We start from the raw sequence: 22765 nt of genomic DNA, 5'->3' as shown, positions 1-22765 counted from the left end.
TTAAAACAGAGGTGTATTAAAATGTGTGTGTGTATGTGTGTGTGTGTGTGTGTGTGTGTGTGTGAAGGGAAGTTTGAAAACCTTCATTGTTGTTCCAAGCACAATATTAAATGTCGTCTTTGGAATTGAACATTTGGATAATATGTGTGCAGTAAAGTGGCTTGATAGTAAATCAAATAGCGAAAAGAAAAGGCTAATTCAGGGTAAATTTCTGAAGGACAAGTAAAGGGGGCCTTATCAGTTGTAATCGGTAAGTCAAGTAACGCCTTACTGGAAGTCCCCACACCAGGAAATGCAGAATGAAACTACATAAAAGGGCATGCTAGAGGTTTCATCACCATTACTGCAGGGAACTAAGAGCTGTGCACACTCCCAATGCGAACACAACGCTAAGAGTGAAGAGCGATTGATAACTTTCACCTGGAACTCTCTCAGAAAGCTACAAGAAGCAAACCTACTCAAACATTTTACGGAGATAACACAAAAGGTATTTTTTGGTTTCACTGTTTTTTTCACAGTCTTTTATCATAAAATAAATCACTTAGAAAAACATAAAAATTTACTTCAGATGACTTTTGGCTGTTACTCTTAATTTGTTTAGTGTGCATCTCCAGTGATGTATTTATTTATTCATTCACGCAACTCGCTCTGTCTGCATTGATTTATTTTTCATTAAACATAAACAAATATTTGTAATATTAATTCTATTTTCACATTGTGTTTCCTTCAGATTGGAACACACAGAGCCAAAATGGTGGAGAGACTGGCATTCACAGAAGAGAATGTGACCCGCATTGCAGCGGTTGAGAGCTTGTTTGGCCCATCAGGGAAACCTCTTGCCAAACCTGGAAGAGTTCTCGTGGGGGAAGGGAGACTAATGAAATTGTGCCGCCGCAGTCCGCAGCCCAAGATGTTCTTTCTCTTCAATGACATTTTGGTCTACGGGAGCATCATTCTCCATGGCCACTGGTACAAAAATCAGCACATCATCCCTCTGGAAGACATTGTTGTGGAGGAGCTGGAAGACAGCTTGGACATGAAAAATCAGTGGCTAATCAGAACCCCCAAAAAGTCCTTCTATGTGTCCGCCGCCTCCCTGAGGGAAAAACAGGCTTGGATTGAGCACATTGAGGACTGCAGGACAAAACAGCTACTGAGGTCTGGGCGTATGCCAAATACAAGCTTTGCGGCTACCTGGATTCCCGACAGAGCCTCTGCTATCTGCATGCGCTGTTCCGAGAAGTTCACTGTGACGCAGAGACGGCACCATTGCAGACAGTGCGGTTTTGTGGTTTGCAACGCCTGTTCAAAGTATCGCTTTGTTATCCGCAGCATCTCTTGCAAACCTGTCAGGGTCTGCTTCATGTGCTTTCAGTCTCTACAGGCTCAAAAGGCTCTGCAGGACAGAGACGAGAAAAACTGGTCGGACGAGGATGAGCTGGCCGTTCCCATGTACGAGGCCTCCAGTGAGGAGGACATCGATGTGAGGGATGAGGATCTAATACCCAGCCAGTGGGCGAAGCCACAGATCCTCATCCAGAAAACCTCATGGTCGTCATACTTACGTTAGAAACTGACCAAAAAAGGACAAATTGAAAGAACAGTCATGAGCTTGTCTGATTTTTTTTGGAGAACCGAAGCCATGCACACAATAGGTCTTAAGGATAAACAGAATTAAGGAGGAGGGGGGGTTCTTCTTTTGTTTCCACTACAATTTAAAATGTTATATTTTAATGTTTACAGAAAACTGAAGTGTATTTTTGCTGCCTTAGGATGGGAGTTTATAAGGAGATCAGAAGCTAGTTCAATATTTTAAAATGGTAGTTACATATATTGAAACCATAATGAACCTCCTCAACTCTGTCCATATTAGTATGCATGTTTTGAATATAAATAATAGAAGTCAGAACACTGAGTGGCAGGCATCACCTCAAATCCTTGCCAAATTGCCTGGGTGATTATGATTTTGCATGGATTTGTGTGCTGTATGGTAAATTCTCCTGTATGTTTCTGCCCATTTTAATTTATTATTATTTATTTTATTTAAATGTGTCCTTCCTGTGATTTCTACTTGTATGTTTAATCATGTGTTGTGTTTTTTGTATATTTATAAAAATGATACACATTCATATATTTCTCTGAAATATTGAAACTTACAAATTGCAGTCTTTGATCATATAATGAGAATATGCAGATGCACTTTAAACTAATAAATTCAAATGAAATTACATTTTGTATTGTCTTTTTGTTTGAGGTTTGGTATTATGTTCTAAATTAATTATGCATGTATCCCTGGATTAAAAATAACCTTTTCTATCAACTATAGTAGCAAACAAAGAAAGAAACTTAAATTAAGTATATAGGCCAGAGACTGATGGATAGAAGACACAGAATACAGTGTCTTCCTCCTGACATTGCACCATTTGTAAAACCAGCAATCTTAATCAGTGCTGAAACTTGACATTTCTATATGACAGCCAGGGCAACATATGCATTATTTACAAGTCTAAATAACTACTTCAGCATCTGATAACTGCAAACTGGGTATTTTATGTATAATATTTCACTATTTTATGGGAGTCTTGTGCTTGAATCAATGGCTTAGTCATTTAGTAGATGATGATACTATTCTCCTGGCAGTCCCTGGTAGTTTAAAAATATCTGAGCAAATAAATGACACCTACATACTATACAGCAAAATAATAAAGTAAATCATAAATCATCATTATGCTTCTAGCTTTCAGCTCATGTCATTTTAAAATGAAATGTTGGAATGTCCCAGCAAGTTGAGGTTAAAAATAATGTTTAAAACAAAGCAGCAGGAGGCATGTGGAAGGAAAATAACAGGTATTTTACTTGACTTTACCTCCCTCTCTGAGTTATATAACTAGTTAGATATCCAGAAGAACATCATTGCTGAACATACATTTCAACTAGAGTGCCTAGAGCATTTTGTCTTTGTGTCTTTATTGCTGTCACTGATAAGTAGGGAATAATCTGTAATAAACCTTATGAAACCAAGGACAAGAGGTTCACAGGCCATTTTATATCAAGCAAGTTAACATACAAAGGAGAAGGGAATTACACTTTAAATTATATAGATTGCGATTCAGAGCTGCTATGAGACATTACAAAGATTAAACATGATATATTATCAAAAAATAATGCAGCAATAGACAACAAACAAAATACAAAGTGTAATTAATAGGGTTCAGGTTAATCCTGGCCTTAATAAATACTGCCATATTTTTGAATACAATGTAATTCTTCAGGCAGCACAGTTTTAGAAGGCAGTGAGATAAATTGTTCTCCACTGTCCCTACCTTGCCATGTCAGCCCATAGCACTGTGGGATTGAGATCAGAATTGTGAGCAGACCATAAACTGTTTTCAGCACTACTCTCCTTGAACCAATATTGGACTGCCAACTCTTTGACATGGTTTTATCATGTTGGTAGATGCATGGGCCCCCACCAAATGAAATATAATCTATGCTGACCATACATAGTTATCCATATTATCACAATATGCACTGGAAGTCATGGTGCTCTTAAAAAAAGCCAACATTAACTCTGGTACAATCCATCACTAGCAGAAGGTGGTTTATTTAATGTTTTTTAGTAATATAGGTATATTCACTATAGAGAGAGCACAAGGAAGATAGAGACTAAAAAAATGCATTTTAGATCACAAGGATAATTCATGTTTTTTCTATGATAAAATATCCAGTAAGTGTTTCTGTGAAATTCTAGATTGTATAATTAACAGATGTAGTTTGCTAATGTTTTTCATAATATAATAACTTTAAATAATAAGAATACAAATAATAAATGGTTGTTTCACACACACACAAAAAACTTCCTAGGGTTTCATAATATTACAAAAGAAAAATGTTGCTCAACTAACAAAAGGTACAAAGAAGAAAGTGCCATTGTCAATTAAATACAGTTGGGTCCATAAATATTTGGACAGTGACACATTTGTCATCATTTTGGCTCTGTATGCCACCACAAAGGATTTGAAAGGAAACAATCAAGATGTGCTTTAAGTGTAGACTTGCATCTTTAATTTGAGGGTAGTTACATCCAAATTGGGTGAATGGTGTAGGAATTATACCAATTTTTATATGTGGGGCTCAAAAGTATTTGGACAAACTAACATAATCATGAATTAAATTGTGAGTTTCAATGACTGCCTGAAGTCTGGAACCCATAGACATCACCAGATGCTGGGTTTCTTCCCTGGTGATGTTCTGCCAGGCCCGTACTGCAGCTGTCTTTAGTTCCTGCTTGTTCTTGGGGTATTTTGCCTTCAGTTTTGCCTTCAGCAAGTGAAATGCTGCTCAATTGGATTCAGGTCAGGTGATTGACTTGGCCATTGCAGAACATTCCACTTCTTCACCTTAAAAAAGTCTTGGGTTGCTTTTACAGTATGCTTCAGGTCATTGTCCATCTGCACCATGAAGCGTGTCCAATGAGTTTTTGAAGCATTTGGCTGAATCTGAGCAGATAATATAGCCCTAAACACTTCAGAATTCATCCTGCTGCTTTTGTCAGCCATCACATCATCAGTAAATACAAGGAAACCAGTTCCCTTGGCAGCCATACATGCCCATGTGATAACATGCTTCACAGATGAGGTGGTATGCTTCGGATCATGAGCAGTTCCTTCCCTTCTCCATACTCTTCTCTTCCCATCATTCTGGAACAAGTTGATCTTTGTCTCATCTGTCCAAAGGATGTTGTTCCAGAACTGTACAGGGTTCTTTAGATGTTTTCTTGGCAAACTCTAATTTGGTCTTCCTGTTTCCTGTTTACATCTTGTGGTAAACCCTCTGTATTTACTCTTAAGTCTTCTCTTAATTGTTGACTTTGACACAGACACGCCTACCTCCTGAAGGGTGTTTTGATCTGGCCAACTTTTGTGAAGGGGTTTTTCTTCACCAGGGAAATAATTCTTCTGTCATCCACCACAGTTGTTTTCCTTGGTCTTCCAGGCGTTATGGTGCTCCTGAGCTCACCAGTGCGTTCTTTCTTTTTAAGAATGTACCAAATAGTTGATTTGACCACACCTAATGTTTTTGCTATCTCTCTGATTGGTTTGATTTGATTTATAAGGCAAAACTGAAGGCAAAACTATCTTCAAATTAAAGATGAATGTCTAAACTTAAAGCACATCTTGATTGTTTCCTTTCAAATCCATTGTGGTGGCGTACAGAGCCAAAATGATGACAAATGTGTTACTGTCCAAATATTAATGGACCTAACTGTATATCTTGTTAATACATTATACATAGACAGGAAGATGTGAGTCTGATTAATTCAATTAAATCAATCAATCAATCGATCAATCAATTTTTATTTGTATAGCGCCCTTCGCAGGGTAGCCACAGAGCGCTTTACAGACTGGTAAACATACAACAAATGTACAGTAAAATAAAATACATAAATACAATAAAATAAAAATATAGACCTGTAAACATTTTACATGATCTAGAATAAAGTGAGTGAACATTTAAGTTAATAAACCATTTAGGCATGGAGGAGAGAAAAACAAAAAACTCCTATGGATGGCATGTAGGAGAAAATGAATCTCTGGGGGTCCACGGCTTAGGGCCTAGGCCTAATGGTTGCTTCCCCTCCAGGAAGTATAATTATTACATCAGCAAGAAGATCAAAAAGTTCTTTATCGGTGCTGCTGGCTGTGGTCTTCCCTCTGGAGGAGGCCAAATGTGTCAATCAACTATATATTTTTAAGGACAAATAAAAGAAACAAAACAATACTTCCAATTCAAAGATCCAAAAGAAATTGCCAAATAGCTCTTCCTGTTCACAGTATTTTAATTTGCACACAATTCTATGACAGAAAAAAAAACAAGAACTTTTGGTGCTAAAATATTTTATATTCAAATGCCTTAATTCAATACATAAGATTTGTATTGTCATAACATCAAATATAGTCATTAGATTTGATCAGGACATTTATTATTCTGGCATGTTCTACACTCACCTAAAGGATTATTAGGAACACCTGTTCAATTTCTCATTAATGCAATTATCTAACCAACCAATCACATGGCAGTTGCTTCAATGCATTTAGGGGTGTGGTCCTGGTCAAGACAATCTCCTGAACTCCAAACTGAATGTCTGAATGGGAAAGAAAGGTGATTTAAGCAATTTTGAGCGTGGCATGGTTGTTGGTGCCAGACGGGCCGGTCTGAGTATTTCACAATCTGCTCAGTTACTGGGATTTTCACGCACAACCATTTCTAGGGTTTACAAAGAATGGTGTGAAAAGGGAAAAACATCCAGTATGCGGCAGTCCTGTGGGCGAAAATGCCTTGTTGATGCTAGAGGTCAGAGGAGAATGGGCCGACTGATTCAAGTTGATAGAAGAGCAACTTTGACTGAAATAACCACTCGTTACAACCGAGGTATGCAGCAAAGCATTTGTGAAGCCACAACACGTACAACCTTGAGGCGGATGGGCTACAACAGCAGAAGACCCCACCGGGTACCACTCATCTCCACTACAAATAGGAAAAAGAGGCTACAATTTGCACAAGCTCACCAAAATTGGACAGTTGAAGACTGGAAAAATGTTGCCTGGTCTGATGAGTCTCGATTTCTGTTGAGACATTCAGATGGTAGAGTCAGAATTTGGCGTAAACAGAATGAGAACATGGATCCATCATGCCTTGTTACCACTGTGCAGGCTGGTGGTGGTGGTGTAATGGTGTGGGGGACGTTTTCTTGGCACACTTTAGGCCCCTTAGTGCCAATTGGGCATCGTTTAAATGCCACGGCCTACCTGAGCATTGTTTCTGACCATGTCCATCCCTTTATGACCACCATGTACCCATCCTCTGATGGCTACTTCCAGCAGGATAATGCACCATGTCACAAAGGTCGAATCATTTCAAATTGGTTTCTTGAACATGACAATGAGTTCACTGTACTAAACTGGCCCCCACAGTCACCAGATCTCAACCCAATAGAGCATCTTTGGGATGTGGTGGAACGGGAGCTTCGTGCCCTGGATGTGCATCCCACAAATCTCCATCAACTGCAAGATGCTATCCTATCAATATGGGCCAACATTTCTAAAGAATGCTTTCAGCACCTTGTTGAATCAATGCCACGTAGAATTAAGGCAGTTCTGAAGGCGAAAGGGGGTCAAACACAGTATTAGTATGGTGTTCCTAATAATCCTTTAGGTGAGTGTATAGTTGTTACTCCTGTGGATTTTTTGTCAGCTGTAACTTCAGACGTTTCCTGAAGAACTTGTTTTGTATTGTTTTTTTTTTTTACTTTGTTATTCAAATAAATTTTTTCACTTTGTTATATTTCATTTAAAATCCAACAGAACTTCGAGGTACACGTGCATTTCGATCAACCTCCCCAACTTACAGTATGCTAATAGATGGGTACCTTATCTCTTTGCAGAGTTTAAAAGCAACAACCTTATGGGATTTTGTGATATGCACAATGGTAAACAGATTAAATATTCTAGAAAACTATCCAGCATTAAGCATCAAACCATTTTATATATTGTGTATATTCTGTTACAAAAATGTGATTTTTCAATAATAATTTCAGTTTTTTCTGTAATTTCTGTAATTGTCTGGATTTAAATTGATACAGTCCTGAATAGTTAATTTTGTAGACTTTGTTTACTTTCTTTGCTACAATAACAGCTTATTTTCTAGCCAAAGGGACCAAAACATTGAATGCACATATCAATGGGCCAAGTGCATTGACCATGCTTGAATTAACTGAATTAAACCAGCTAAGAAAATGTAAATGGTCATCTTTGCTCATCAATGTCTGCATTGTATGTCATCTCGTCATTTCCTTGTAAGAGTACACTCCCACCAAACCACGGCAGTTTCATCTTCCTCTGTGGTTTCTTCTGAAAGAGGTTGATTCTCACAAGTAGGGACTGTGGGAACGTTTAATATCAGTGAGAACTTTTTGTTGTGTGGAAGTCACTTGCTGTGTGAGTTGAAAGTCATCCTAACCTCATTATTTAAACTTTAGGGAAGTGCTGACACCTTTTTATTATTGCATACCAAAATGTTTGCATCAAACATGATAATCCTCGAGTTTCAGGGAAACAGTTTGGTTTGTTTGTTAGAGTTTTTTTTTTTTTCTTGAAGAAATGCCAGTACTATTTAATTAGTTCTATTAAAATGTGATCCCTTGAATGCTGTTCTGACAGGAAATTCAATGCAGGTATATTGGCACTTTAATTTTGGAGACTTATTAAACACTTTATTTTTTTAAAGACATTTTGTTAGGGGATTCGTAAATAAATACATAAACAAACAACTAAATAAATAACACTGTCAACTGTGATATGATACATCAAACCTTTTGACCCACACGTTGTGTGGTATGTGAAGTATGTGAAGATACTTCGCATGTGAGAGTACTTTTTCATAAATTATTATTGAATATGTATTAGCATATTGTGTATTTTAGTATATGCCTATTATGTATGGTAGGACTTTTGTCCCCTCCAAGAGTAAATTGTAGTGTGGTGTACTGTGATGAAAATACATGACAATGTATGGTTTACCATGGTACAAATGTGACATAATATGACAGTGTAGTGTGGTGTAGCATGGTAAAAACATGGTATAATATAGTAAACTATAAACTAACAGATACTCACAGACCAGTGGTGTTTTTGTAACATAATAAGTATATGTTAGATACTATATCGGCCAGAAAACGTACTTTTGTCCCCTACAACATGTATGCTGTCTCATAAGATATCCCCTGCTCCCATACTACATGCCCCATGTCCCATAGGACATGCTTCCAGTCCCCTACAAATGCCCCCTGTCCCCTACAACATGCCATTGCCCTCTACATTTTAATGAATGATTCATAAGATACATAGATTGTAGCCTACATACACTACTATAACTAAAATACATACTGTAATTTGACTGCTTGTGAGGTACATATACATAACTTACAGCAAGCACGGATTATGCTCTCACATGCAAATTAAGAATCCTAAAGACAGTATTTAGCATGTTGTCATGTAGATACTAAACTCCTGGAGAATGACATAGGTTGCAAGACCAACACACTACATTTTTCCATATTTTTACCATTTTATACCACACTACTGTCACCGTATTATATTTGTACCGTGTTTTAACCATGGTACACCACACTACACAATACCATATTTTTTATACTTTTTGATTAGTGGGTGGGTCAAGTTTCAATTTGATCAACATTTAAAACAGACCATTTGTAGTAAGCCTCCCAAATGTATATTTGCGCACCCCAGTTTGAGAACCACTGGTCTAACATATGAATTAATATTAAGTGCCATCGTGATGGTTTATGAAATTTCCATTATAATCTTAAGTGGTTTTAAACCTCCACTCCTCATCTGGGCAACAAAGCTTCCAGCTTTGTGCCTTCTACAAAACCAAAAACAGCCACCCCAGGAACTAAGGGCAGGCCCAAGCAAAAGCAACCCCTTAGTGCCATTATATCCATAGGCATGCATCACTGTTTATTTCACTAATTTCAACATGAAGAACAACTCAGCCTTAAAACATAATTCGTTAAATTTGTAAAAAATGTACTCTTTTACACAAATATTTTTAATAATATTGTATTGACATAATTATGTTTGTTAATGTGAGTTATCCAAGGTCTCATGTTGGTCATTTGAATAATTGTGATATTTGCTGTTGCAATATCAACATGCTGTCATATATTATAAAGGGTCTGATTAAAAAAATCCTGCTAATAGGGGACTACAAACATGTACTTTATAGTGGTTTAGTTGAGTGCAAAGAAAGAAGCATCTTGACAAACACAATTTAGCTGCTACTGAGTACAGATTTGTAGATTTCCATTAGCAGGCTGGTGAAAGATTTGATGCAATCTGGCCCCAAACACAGTAGTTAGCCACCAGTGCCATCTAGTGCGTGGAAAGCACCTCTGGAAGCTCATAGCAGCAGGTGTCTAGAGGCGGTGTCTGGACCCAATTATAGGAGCCTCTGATCAGAAGTTTTTCACAGACCCAATACACATTTATGCAATTTTCAGATATGGCACACCACTTCTGTAGGACATTGTGAATTCACTCAGTCATTATGAAAATGTTTGTATTCACCTTGAAGGATATAAATAGAGATTTGTTTTCCCTTTTCTTTCAGTAGACTGAACATAAAGATCCAAGATAGTGACTGTGATATGTTATGTGGGGGGAAATGACATTTAAAACTAACAAAAAAGAGAGCACTATGTTTGTCCAATTCTTAATATTGATATTTCTCAACCTGTGTGTTATGTTAGCACAGTGTGATCTTGGAAAGCACAGAAAAGGTCAGGTCAAATAGAACCCTGACATGTATATAATGACTTGTCAACTGAAACTGAATAGTGAAAAGGACACATTTGATTTTCTTGTAATAGCAGATTGTCTCACCGAGCTGAACCACACCTTCCTGTGCAGAGACGGAAGCTCTGAGCAGGCTGCATGCAAGCAATGAAACAAAGAGTGGTGGAGGGGTTGTTCATGCATGTATTGTGTTCTAACCAGGATGCATTGACCAAAATGATTCAGCTTTAGAAAATAATTGAAACAGGCAAAACCTACCTTAAGTACCTTAAGTTTACCAGGGTTGCAAGATTGTGGGCGTGATTTTCCAGACAATTCTGGATGATCATATTGAAGTCAACTACAGTAAATATGACTTTAATTAATGCAAACTACAATAAGTCCAATCTATCACTACTAGGAGTCATTAGTAGAAAGCCTGCTGAGGTTGCAAGTGAATCTCAGATTGGACGAGCTTGAGACTCTAGTGCAGAAGTGTAATTTGGCATTTTGTTAAACTCATTGTCTTAGTAGTAACAAGCTTGATTGAATTTATATATATATATATATATAAATATAACTTTCACAACTGAAACCTGGAACTCAATATGTTAAAAAGCCACACAACACAAGATATAAATGACACAAATGGAAACTAACATGTAAGTATTTCATATATATGGATCAAACGACATTCTGTGTAACATGTGAACATTGCATGAGGGTTCATATATGGGTGTTCAAATATTTTTTGTTTGTTTCTACTTATATATCTACATATTAAGACAAACACAAATATATATTATTTACTTTATTTATCAGATAAAAGCACCCGTATAAGATTTTGGCATGTGAACATCATTTTATTCATGTTTTTTTTTTTTTATGTATTCAAACAAGAAATCCTTCACTTCTAGAAATTCCAATAAAACCTACAGACATACATTTCCTCACAAGTTCATGTATTTTCTACCAGGTATTTTCACTTAAGTATTTCCACTAAGTATCTATATAGTTACACTACCAACAACTATTATTATAGTGACTTAATGGCACAGCATTCTGGAAATAATTAAATAAAAAAATGTATAATACAAATATAAACTTCACATTAAATTATTGAACAAATGCCACTCCAGTCCACAATGAATGAGTGTTTTTTTGTGGGGGGGGACTATCCTGAGGATACAAAAGACCCCCTTTTCTAGAAGGTATTTGGAAAATCCACTTTACAATTGTAAGATATGTAAACAGTAGCTTAGAGATCCAAGAAATTCTGAATTAATTTCTAAACATGTATTTATATGTATTTAACAATTAAGCTTTTCATTTAAGTTATATATTTTTCAGTGATTTATCAAAGCCATTTTTTTTCAGAAAGCCAAATTTCTAATATTCTGTGATTATAACTGTATAAGATTTTATTCCATCTCTTTTTAACAATTTTAAACTGAACTAGACATAATAAATATCTCAATCACCACAGCCTGAACATCAATGGAGTGTCCCATTTACCTTCCTTCCACAGTGCAGTGTTTCTATATATACAGTTTTATTGTATTCTGTTTTGGACACAATATCTGAAACAGATATTCACTTATGTGATTATATATATAGCATTGAACATGATTCTTGCATTTGTTTTTTGATATTCATCAAATGGGTAATTCAACGATACAATGTTGCTTACTTTCTGTAATTGTTGGTCAGTTTGTATACCTTGTGTAGCATTTTTAATTAAAGTCTTTGTTCATCATGCTACACACTATCGAGATTACACTTCTCTTCTACCTTGTAGTTCATAAATTGAATGCTTTCCAACAAAGGGCTAAAGCAGAACACAGTTAGTAATATATATATGGTTCTTCATAGAAAACAAACTATGCTTTTCTATAATCAGTCACTATAATGTACTTCTGCTCTTAGTTCCCGTGTGACGTAGTTGACAAGTGCTGCTGCCACCTGCTGTTTCAGTGTTGCATTCCCCATAACCAGTGCAGTCAGCTGAGCCAGGTCGGTCCAGTTTAAGTTACCAAGGATTGCCATGACATCATTGTAAAGCTTCTCTTGCTGATGAGGGGGCAATTCCATTATGATCTGAGGAAGTGGCCTAAACTGCCCACTAGTCATCCAGCAGCCCAGCAATCCTCCCACTGCACCACCTGTGACATCAACGACACAAGAACACGGACATTAGCTAAAGTGAGGGTCCTGGGCCTGCTCAATTTAATGTGATACTTGTTTTTGAGAAATCAACATCATACCCTAGAATGGGAAAATCATTTTGCTATAAGATCTACTAAGAGATTATGATATCATAATACAAGATCAACTGGCGTTGTCTAAACACCTGTGATTTCCATTGTCAGAATTGAATTCAACTCACCAACAGCAATCCCTGGAGGACCTCCCATTAAACCGCCAGCAAATGCTATTGCTCCCGCCATCATTGCCCCTTTCCCAGAATTTTTCACAGCAGCCTTCATTTGCTGGTTAGAGGAGAGTTCGCAACAGAGGCGCATTACATCATCTACCAGTGTAGGCATCTTAATTCTTCTTCCTAAAGTGATAATCACAAGAGAATGTAACCTTAGTATGAAACAGCAAAATTGTGTTACCTCCATGTTGTACATCCAGTACTAGATTTTAAAAAGGGCTGGAATTATGGATAGGGTTGGGGTTTCGGCTATTTTGAAACCTAATCATAGCCACACAACTAATCCCTCATACCAAGACAAACTGCTAGATCTACTAACTTGGATTTGTGACCTAACAAGCAGGGGGAGGTAAAGTGAAACATCACTGTATACTACAGGACCATTACATTATGCCAATAAGATAGGTGAGAGAGGACAAGATTCATTTAATTTAGATTTCAAACAGCTGTATCAATCTACAGAGAAACTAAACAGATCAATGTAAATCACTATTGCATAAACAGTGTTGGCTACTGAAGAGCTTTTCATTATGAACTGGAATCAGAAAGGTTGATTATTCAAGCATGCTTGGGATAGTGTAATTGGGAAATCAAACAATCAGGTGCATTTTTAAGGCAATTCTTTCAAGCACTTCATTAGTTATGGCTTTTCATAAAATATCGGTGGCAGATAATTAAAGGTGGACTAGTAAGTTTCTTTTTATTACAACCCCAATTCCGAAAAAGTTGGGACAGTATGGAAAATGCAAAAAACAAACAAAGTCATTTGAAAATTCAATTCACCCTGCACTATATTGAAAACACATTATTAACACATTATTTTATGTTTTACTTTGTGAATTTAAATTTAAATTTTTGAAAATATATACTAATTTCAAATCTGATGACTGCAACACACTCCAAAAAAGTTGGGACAGTCAACTGTTTACCACTGTATAACATCACCTTTTCTTTTAATAACACTTTTTAAGCGTTTGGGCACTGAAGACACCAGTTGGTTAAGTTTAGCAAGCAGAATTTCCCCCCATTCATCTATTATGCATTTCTTCAGCTGCGCAACTGTACGGAGCCTTCGTTGCCTTATTTTGTGCTTCATAACATGCCACACATTCTCAATGGGAGACAGGTCAGGACTGCAGGCAGGCCATGCTAGCACCCACACTCTCTGCTTATGCAACCATGTGCTTATAATACGGGCAGAATGTGTTTTGGTGTTGTCCTGCTGGAAAATGTAGGGACGTCCCTGGAAAAGACAACGTCAGGATGGCAGCAAATGTTGCTCCAAAATGTGTACATATCTTTCTGCATTAATGGTGCCCTCACAGATGTGCAAGTTACTGGGTACTGACACACCCCCATACCATGACCATGGCTTTTGGACCTGACGCTGATAACAACTCAGATGGTCTTTTTCCTCTTTGGCCCGGAGAACATGACGGCTGTTTTGTCCAAAAACTATTTGAAATGTTGACTTGTCAGACCACAAAACACGATTCCACTGTGCTACTGTCCATCTCAGATGAGACCGAGCCCAGAGAAGTCGGCAGTGCTTCTGGACATTGTTGATGTATGGCTTCTGCTTTGCATAGTAAAGCCTTAACTTGCATCTGTGGATGCAGCGGTGAATGGTGTTGACTGACAAAGGTTTACCAAAGTATTCCCGAGGCCATGTCAGGATATCCATTACAGACTCATGACGGTTTTTAAGACAGTGACAGCAATCGGAGATCACGCGCATTCAGAAGTGGTTTTAGGCCTTGCCCTTTACGCACCGAGATTTGACCAGATTCCTTGAATCTTTTAATTATATTGTGCACTGTAGAAGGTGAAATGCCCAAAATCCTACCGATTTGTCTTTGGGGAATATTGTTCTCAAAGTGTTGGATTGTTCGCTGACACATCTATTGGCAGACTGATGAGCATCGACCCATCCTTGCTCTTGAACGACTAGGCCTTTATTGGAAGCTCCTTATATACTATGATTACACCTGTTTCACATCACCTTCTTATTTCAACTTGTCACATCGCTATTAGTACTAAATTGCCCCAGTTCCAACTTTTTTGGAACGTGTTGCAAGCATCAATTTCAAAATAAACATTTACCTTCAAAAAACTATGCAGTTGATTAGGTAAAACATCAAATACCTTGTCTTTATATGTTTTTTGTTTAAATACAAGGCAAAGTACATTTACAAATCACTCCTCTTTGTTTTTATTAGCATTTTCTATACTGTCCCACTTTTTCAGAATTGGGGTCATACGATAGTCAGCAAGTTAAATTCTAATATGGCTAATTCCGCCTAGCACTGTTAGTTATCTTAAGAAATAAACACATCAGCAAAGATTTAAAGATATGGCAGATTGCGGCTGTACAGCAGGAATTTCTGAAAGACAGAAAGCTTGATCAACAGAATGACAGCTAGGACAATATGTAACATCAGAAACAGAGTGTGAAAGAAAGGATAATAATAATAATAATAATAATAATAATAATAATAATAATAATATTATTAATAATAATAATAATACATTTAACTCCTCAGTATTAGCATCATCCAAAAGTACAGCGACCTACCACAGAGCATACCTTAACACCTAAATTGTATTTGTAATCATAATTCTGGGTTCTTCAGCTACATTTCAATATTGCCCTCTAGAGGCAAAGTTATGTAAATTAGGGTGACAAAAGCATATTGGCTGTCAATAGTACAAAAGCTTATTTTATGTTAATGTTTTATATTAATTTGTATATGTATATCGGATGATTTAAATTGATAATATGTAATTGATTAACACGTACTTTATTCCTCGAATTAGGTTATAATTGCTTGTTTGGTTATAAATAAATGAAGTTATAATCCGTTCGATATGATATGCCATATATTTTTACATATATAGCATGTTCACTCAGATCCTCGTTATTGATGAAATCGCCCCAAATTAACAGCCCACAATGCGCGTTTCAACTGAAACTGAGCGCTAGGATGTTACCTGACAGACACTATTCCTATCTGTAGTAGCAACCTTTGCTGTTTGACATGTTATGGGAATCAAGCTTAACACTTAATAATGTACATTCACATTTTAAACGCTAAAATGGATGTACAGGAAAGTGACCTACCGCTCACGTGTTACCAGGAATATGTTCTCCTCTAAAACGTTGTTAAAAGCATCAGATTGAGTTACAATGTCGCAAACTTGTTTTATTGTATTCTTACTTTCACTACACAGTCATGGTCGCGGTGGATCATGGGAAAAAGAGCCCGGTGTCCACTTCCTGTGAAGGGAAAACTATATAAATTGCAAGACCTCTCCTATTTCTGTGAAAGCTTAATTATTTTTAAAAATATATAAAAAATAAATATAGTTTTAAAACGTTTGTAAGTGTCTATAGCTTTGGTTTACATTGCCCTATTCTTTCCAAAATAGTAAGTGTGTGTGATGGAAATTATATTTTGTTTATAGATGACGCCCACATCATAATGTGATAATGAAAGAAAAATGTGCAGTTTCAGTTTGAAAAGGAGAAGGTCTAGTGTGAAAGTTTAAATCGGTTATGCATTTCTAATTTAATTGTGTGAATCGAGGGAAAGGCTTGACTTATGGCGGAAACAGATTTATATGGGCAATTAAATTCTGTACGAAAAGAGGAACATTACGTCCCCATATTACATGCCCAGTGACCCGAGGGAACAGTCTTAAATCATATTGTTGCAAGTGTTGGAAACTTCCCCCGAGCTATATTTTCTATTAAATAATCTACATATTATGTGTGTTGTTTTAATCATAAAGAACCCAGGTCATACAGTGCACGCACATGTACATGTAAGAGCCTTCAATTAATGCACATAATTGTCTCTAAGAATACTTTAAGAGTGTTTAATTTCATTGGCGTAAATTAAATAACAAAATATGCTTCAAAAATATATTATTATCTTAAGTTCAAAAACAAGTTCCCTGTTGGGGAACTACATCTCCCATGAGGCTCTGCAAATAACTGGTACGTTGACACGATATTCCGATCTGCTTCCGCTTTAGTGTGTAGTGTACTTTCCCCATAGTTGTGGTTCAAGCATGCCTATGAGTTTTTAACTGCAACTAAGGAAAGCTATTTGCACCATTCTTGGGACATTGTTAACGGTGTAGCACTCAGATCCTGAGTGTTTTTCCTAAACAAAACCCGCTCTGTTTGAGAAAGTGTGGAGTGGAATTGATTCATTGCCGCCTACAAAACGTTACACTATTAAACCGTTCCAATTAGACAACAGGTAGGCAATAATATGTCATGAGCATAGGGTTTGAGGAAATGTAAGTGTATTAAGTTTGTAACCATTAACTGTTAACTTGTGCCAAAACTGAATAACTATTTTTAATTCCACACCCCTTGTATGCCAGGAGTTTGTTTGCTACAACACTCAAGGCATCCCTTGGCGAGGGTAAGTTGATATTTGCTGTTAATCAGAGTTCAGACATGAATGTTGTTTATTAGGCTGAAAGGGTCCAGATGGAACCAGCACCACAGGCACAACCTGGTCATCTTTGTTTTGCAATATTGCACTTTTTAAATGAATGTTTTCAACATGCACTATGATTTTTAAGAACTGCCATGAATGGCACATGTGAATGGTTAATTTGGATATACAGTGTTTGAACAGATCGCTATTTATGTGCCACAGCACCTGCACTCCCACAGTCCCTCAAGATAGGAGGTAAGATGTATTAATGTGTTCACTCGATCCTACAAAAGGCAGCTACATTACCATCACAGGTATAACTGTCTTAAACCATTGACTTGTTTAACATGTGATAACCTGTGCACACATGAAATGGATAGTTACACTGTATATCTGTGGATGCCTCATAGGCAGGGCCTAGTTGTCAAGACAATACATGCAATTACATTAACACTATATTGTGACTGTCTTTGTGTAAGATCTATTCTGTTTCCAGATCCCGGGGGTGATTGTTCAGGTAAACATTCAATTTAGTACCAACAACTTGGCTGGATCACAAACCAGAGGACACAGGCATCCACTAGGACCATAGCTGAAAACCATTGCTTTAAAAATGTCAACTTGTTTCACTGTCCCTCTTTCAGGAACCCATCAAACCCCTATATTACTTTCTGAGTCAGCAAGATGTCAATGGGACATTTACAATCATCCATGCCCCAAAATGTTTACAGACATCCTGCATCAGTTCCAGCTGTATGCACATGTCACTACAGTTGATAAGCTACAAGAGAAATTGAACCGTCTCCTTGTGACCTACAAGAGGGCAAAGGACAGACACAGGGAGTCTGGACAGGCCCAAATGACATGGGAGTACTTTGAGTTAACTAAGTACTGATTATCTTGTCATGGGTTAAGGAAGGGAAGTAATTGATAGCTATGATGGCTTTATTATAATTGATTAGAAGTACAAAGTTAGGTCACACATTGTATGGAAAATACAACTGTTTACATTACTTGCAGACCATGCAACTGTTCTCTACCATATTTGTCACTGTAGTGTGATACTGTTACTGATGCATTGTATAGTGTGTGTGTGTGTGTGTGTGTGTTTATAGATTGTACTAACATTTATATAACCCTGCACATCAGGCTGGATAAAGGGGTCACGCAAATGCTTAATAATTATAACAATTTCCTGAAGAAAATAAATAAATTGTGTAACCTATTCTCCTCCCAGGCAATGGGTAGTCTGCTCTGCAAGACACACATGGCTTTACCCCTAAAAAGACCATTGTGGCAGCGAACCTGTTCCCAGATGTGTCTGTACCACAAACTGCCCCTTCAACAGACTCTTCCCAACCACTGCCATCAACGTCAGGCCTGACTGTGTCTGCTGCCATTGAGATGCCAGCCTCCCTCCCCCAACACGTCCCACAAAGCAAAAGCCAAGATACCTGGTGGAAATAGAGCAGGGACATATTTGACTGAATTGGCAGATCAGTCTACAAAAGGGACCAAGATGCTGGAAACCCTCATAGCATCCAATTAATGGTGACAGCAAAAGAGGGAAGAAAGCTGTTGGAAAGCCGAGCAGAGGGATAGGAGAAGAACACAGTGGAAAAAATTAAAGCTGTCTCTGCAAAACAGGACAGAATTATTGAACTGTTAGAAACAATTGTATTCGTGGAAAAGCAGTGATATTATTTATTTTTGTTGGCTGTTATTTTTCTTTCTAACTCAATTATTCATTTTGCATTGCTTTGTTTCATGAATAAAATATAATATTACAATGTCAGTTTTATTAATCACACACGTTTTTACAAGGGTAATACACAGAGGTCAGGGGATTATGTACTCTCCTACAGTCCATAAAGATGTAGCAATTGCCTTTCTCTTGGCAATTCCATCCTGATCATGTGCTGGTTCCGCATTCACATGTTCCTGAGGCATGTCAGTGAATTCACTGAGCTCCAGGTTTTCCACGTTCTCCATGCAGATATTATGGAGGGTGCAGCAAGTCTTGACTGCATTGCTGTTCTTGATTGTGGACAGCTTTTCAGTGTTCGGAAAAGGTTTTTCAGGAACCCAAAAGCTCTTTCTATCGCCATTCTAGCAGATGACAACTTTATATTGTAACGGTGTTAAATGGCCATTGTCACAGAAGGGTGTCATCGTGTCTTGGGAAAGTGGGTAAGCTGTTCTCTGATTTTGTGTAGGTTGCATGATAGAATGAACTGTGGGTTCCCCTGAAGGATATGTGCGACCTCAGTCATTCTGAGCCAACTTCATTGTCTTGCATGGCTTCACCTCTTAGCCAGTGCATCTTGTATGAAAGGTAATGAGATACTAATGTACAGAAATAGTGTAGATGAGTGCAAATGATGGTTTTGCTGGTATCAAACCTGTTTGCAATGCCTCTGTATGACTCAAGGTTTCAGAGTCCATAACTGGACAGCACAACATTTCGGAATGGCCATTTTGTCCCGTGTATATTGTCGCAGCATGGCAGCAATTCCAACATGACTTCCTGAAACAGGCAATTACACATTACTTTTCCTTTAATGTGAAATGTAGCACTATCACACACTGGGATTACTCTTATGAGTACTTTACTATTGATAGTGGAAGTTTGTATCCTAATGTGTTCACAGCTGTACATTATTTTCATTGATTTATGAATCCAAGACAACGATTATACTAAAACAACGTACTACTAATAAAAAGCCTAATAATACTAATAATATAAGAAAGCTGTACGCTGTTGATATTCACTGTACGTACTCTCTCCTTGCTCTGTGTACGGCATCGGCTATTTGTGACGTCATTGATTCGGCGTTGTCTAGGAGATCGACGCTGCAGCGTCACTCCATTGTTGTCGCAGGTGTGGCAGTGCGGGAGGGGCTGTTGAAGGCGTTCCTCAGTCATTGATTCTGAGCTGCACAGGGGACACATCGAGATGAACTTGCCCTGCAGCAATAGAGAACTGGTTGTCTTGTACATCTTCAGTAAACTCTATCAGAATAACGGCACATGGAAACAGCTGATGCTGGAGGCGGCGTCAGAGCCCACCATGCCAGAGGTAGAGGTTCGCGTCAACCGCGATGTCTTACAGGCGCTGCTGGATTTCGACGACGAGTTCGACGAAATCCATGACTTGGGGGAGCTCGGCACCCGGCTGTATGAGCTGCACGCCTCGCATCTCATGCCCTGCCGCATCTTCGAAACAGTCGCGGATGAGTTTTTCATCGACGGTGTGAGCTGGGCCCGCATTGCGAAGCTGTTTGACATCGCGGGGCTGCTGTGCATGGAAAGTGCGGAGAAGGTGATGAATCCCTCCATTGGCCGCATCGTCAACTTGTTGACCGACCTGCTGGACAACAACCTGAATCACTGGATTCGGAGGCACGGAGGATGGGTAAGTAGAGCAGGATGTGGGGCAGTGTTGGCTGCATTTCCAGGAGTCTGTAAATATTATGATCGAAATCCTAATCGATTCCTCCATTACCTTGTTCCCCTCCCAACAATAGAACCGCTTTGCAGACCTCTATGGGGAGGAAGCGGCAGAGCGCAGAAAATCAAAAGCGAGTCTCAAGAAGTGGATCCTGGGAGGAGTGACTCTGGTGACGGGGCTGGCAGTGGGCTTTCTGATTGGACGGATGTGGGACTCTGTGATGAGTACTCCAAGTAGGTAGTGTCAGGGCTAAGATGCCAGGGGCCAGATGAGCCAGGCCCACTACACTGCCCAACCACATGCAGAACTCACGCCTACCAGCACCGCAAATGTGTTTGATAAACTGTAACAGGGCTCATATGGTTTGATCAAGTTACAAGTGGTGTAACCCATGAATATTCTCTGTGTATGCTGTGTGCGTCTCACCGCATAGCGTCTCAGTGTGTAGTGGCTGTGTGCGTCTCACCGCATAGCGTCACACTGTGTAGTGGATGTGTGCGTCTCACTGCTTAGTGTTTCAGTGTGTAGTGGCTGTGTGCGTCTCACTGCATAACGTCTGTGTGTGGTGGGTGTGTGTGTCTCACTGCACTGCGTCTCAGTGTGTAGTGGATGTGTGCGTATCACTGCATAGCGTCTCAGTGTGTCATGGGTCTGCGTCTCACTGCATAGCGTCTCAGTGTGTAGTGGTTGTGTGCATCTCACTGCATAGCATCTCAGTGTGTCGTGGGTCTGCGTCTCACTGCATAGCGTCTCATTGTGATATGTGGGTGTGTACTTCTCACTCCATAGCATCTCAGTGTGTACTGGGTGTGTGCGTCTCACTGCATAGCATCTCTGTGTTTAGTGGGTGTGTGCGTCTCACTGCATAGCATCTCTGTGTTTAGTGGGTGTGTGCGTCTCACTGCATAGCGTCTCAGTGTGTAGTGGGTGTGTGCGTCTCACTGCATAGCTTCTCAGTGTGTAGTGGGTGTGTGCGTTTCATTTTGTAGTGGGTGTGTGCGTCTCACTGTATAGTGTCTCAGTGTGTAGTGGGTGTGTGCGTTTCATTTTGTAGTGGGTGTGTGCGTCTCACTGTATAGTGTCTCAGTGTGTAGTGGGAGTGTGCGTCTCACTGCATAGCATCTTACTGTAGTGGGTGTGTGCATCTAACTGCGTAGCGCCTCAGTGTGTAGTGGGTGAGTGCGTCTCATTGCATAGCGTCTCAGTGTGTAGTGGGTGTGTGCGTCTTACTGCATAGCTTCACACTGTATAGTCGGTGTGTGCATCTCACTGCATAGCGTCTCAGTGTGTAGTGGGTGTGTGCGTTTCATTTTGTAGTGGGTGTGTGCGTCTCACTGTATAGTGTCTCAGTGTGTAGTGGGAGTGTGCGTCTCACTGCATAGCATCTTACTGTAGTGGGTGTGTGCGTCTCAGTGTGTAGTGGGTGTGTGCATCTAACTGCGTAGCGCCTCAGTGTGTAGTGGGTGAGTGCGTCTCATTGCATAGCGTCTGTGTGTAGTGGGTGTGTGCATCTCAGTGTGTAGTGGGTGTGTGTGTCTCACTGCATAGCGTCTCAGTGTGTAGTGGGTGTGTGCGTCTCACTGCATATCGTCTCAGTGTGTAGTGGTTGTGTGCGTCTCACTGCATTGCGTCTCAGTGTGTAATGGGTGTGTGCGTCTCACTGCATAGCATCTCTGTCTGTAGTGGGTGTGTGCGTCTCACTGCATAGTGTCTCAGTGTGTAGTGGTTGTGTGCGTCTCACTGCATAGCGTCTCAGTGTGTAGTGGTTGTGTGCGTCTCACTGCATAGCTTCTCAGTGTGTAGTGGTTGTGTGCGTCTCACTGCATAGCTTCTCAGTGTGTAGTGGGTGTGTGCATCTCACTGCATAGCGTCTCAGTGTGTAGTGGTTGTGTGCATCTCACTGCATAGCATCTCAGTGTGTAGTGGGTGTGTGCGTCTTACTGCATAGCTTCACACTGTATAGTCGGTGTGTGCATCTCACTGCATAGCGTCTCAGTGTGTAGTGGGTGTGTGCGTTTCATTTTGAAGTGGGTGTGTGCGTCTCACTGTATAGTGTCTCAGTGTGTAG

The 22765-nt window shown here is 39.1% G+C and overlaps 3 protein-coding genes and 1 long non-coding RNA gene across 4 annotated transcripts; 3 read left to right on the top strand and 1 right to left on the bottom strand.

Annotated features, from left to right (window-relative positions):
• Positions 1-345: 345 nt before the first annotated feature.
• plekhf1 (pleckstrin homology domain containing, family F (with FYVE domain) member 1) lies at positions 346-2221 on the top strand. Its single transcript, XM_066713688.1, has 2 exons — positions 346-487; positions 731-2221. The coding sequence occupies exon 2, from the start codon at positions 752-754 to the stop codon at positions 1568-1570; it is 819 nt and encodes a 272-aa protein (XP_066569785.1). The 5' UTR covers positions 346-487; positions 731-751; the 3' UTR covers positions 1571-2221.
• An 8932-nt stretch (positions 2222-11153) lies between these two features.
• LOC136758927 (protein C19orf12 homolog) lies at positions 11154-16047 on the bottom strand. Its single transcript, XM_066713687.1, has 3 exons — positions 15914-16047; positions 12742-12915; positions 11154-12517 (listed from the first exon to the last, which is right to left on the bottom strand). Exons 2-3 carry the CDS (start codon positions 12899-12901, stop codon positions 12252-12254), a joined length of 426 nt encoding a protein of 141 aa, XP_066569784.1. The 5' UTR covers positions 12902-12915; positions 15914-16047; the 3' UTR covers positions 11154-12251.
• Positions 16048-16818: 771 nt separating this feature from the next.
• Positions 16819-19034, top strand: LOC136758926 (uncharacterized). The gene is made up of 3 exons (XR_010820000.1): positions 16819-17060; positions 17188-17228; positions 18484-19034. It is a non-coding gene; the product is annotated as an uncharacterized LOC136758926 (long non-coding RNA).
• A 1168-nt stretch (positions 19035-20202) lies between these two features.
• On the top strand, positions 20203-21724 carry LOC136758212 (bcl-2-like protein 1). Its single transcript, XM_066712482.1, has 2 exons — positions 20203-20661; positions 20774-21724. The coding sequence occupies exons 1-2, from the start codon at positions 20203-20205 to the stop codon at positions 20936-20938; spliced, it is 624 nt and encodes a 207-aa protein (XP_066568579.1). The 3' UTR covers positions 20939-21724.
• The last annotated feature ends 1041 nt before the right edge of the window (positions 21725-22765 follow it).

Source organism: Amia ocellicauda, chromosome 9 (assembly GCF_036373705.1).
Source record: "Amia ocellicauda isolate fAmiCal2 chromosome 9, fAmiCal2.hap1, whole genome shotgun sequence".
Classification (NCBI taxonomy): domain Eukaryota; kingdom Metazoa; phylum Chordata; class Actinopteri; order Amiiformes; family Amiidae; genus Amia; species Amia ocellicauda.
Note: the sequence above shows the minus strand (reverse complement) of the source record. Positions and strands in the feature narration are given on the sequence as shown.

Coding starts and splice junctions, on each gene's coding strand:
- plekhf1 (XM_066713688.1), top strand. CDS start 752: ATGGTGGAGAGACTGGCATTCACAGAAGAGAATGTGACCCGCATTGCA.
- LOC136758927 (XM_066713687.1), bottom strand. CDS start 12,901: ATGCCTACACTGGTAGATGATGTAATGCGCCTCTGTTGCGAACTCTCC. Junction 12,518..12,741: donor TCCTCCAGGGATTGCTGTTG/GTGAGTTGAATT, acceptor TTGATGTCACAG/GTGGTGCAGTGGGAGGATTG.
- LOC136758212 (XM_066712482.1), top strand. CDS start 20,203: ATGAACTTGCCCTGCAGCAATAGAGAACTGGTTGTCTTGTACATCTTC. Junction 20,662..20,773: donor TTCGGAGGCACGGAGGATGG/GTAAGTAGAGCA, acceptor TCCCAACAATAG/AACCGCTTTGCAGACCTCTA.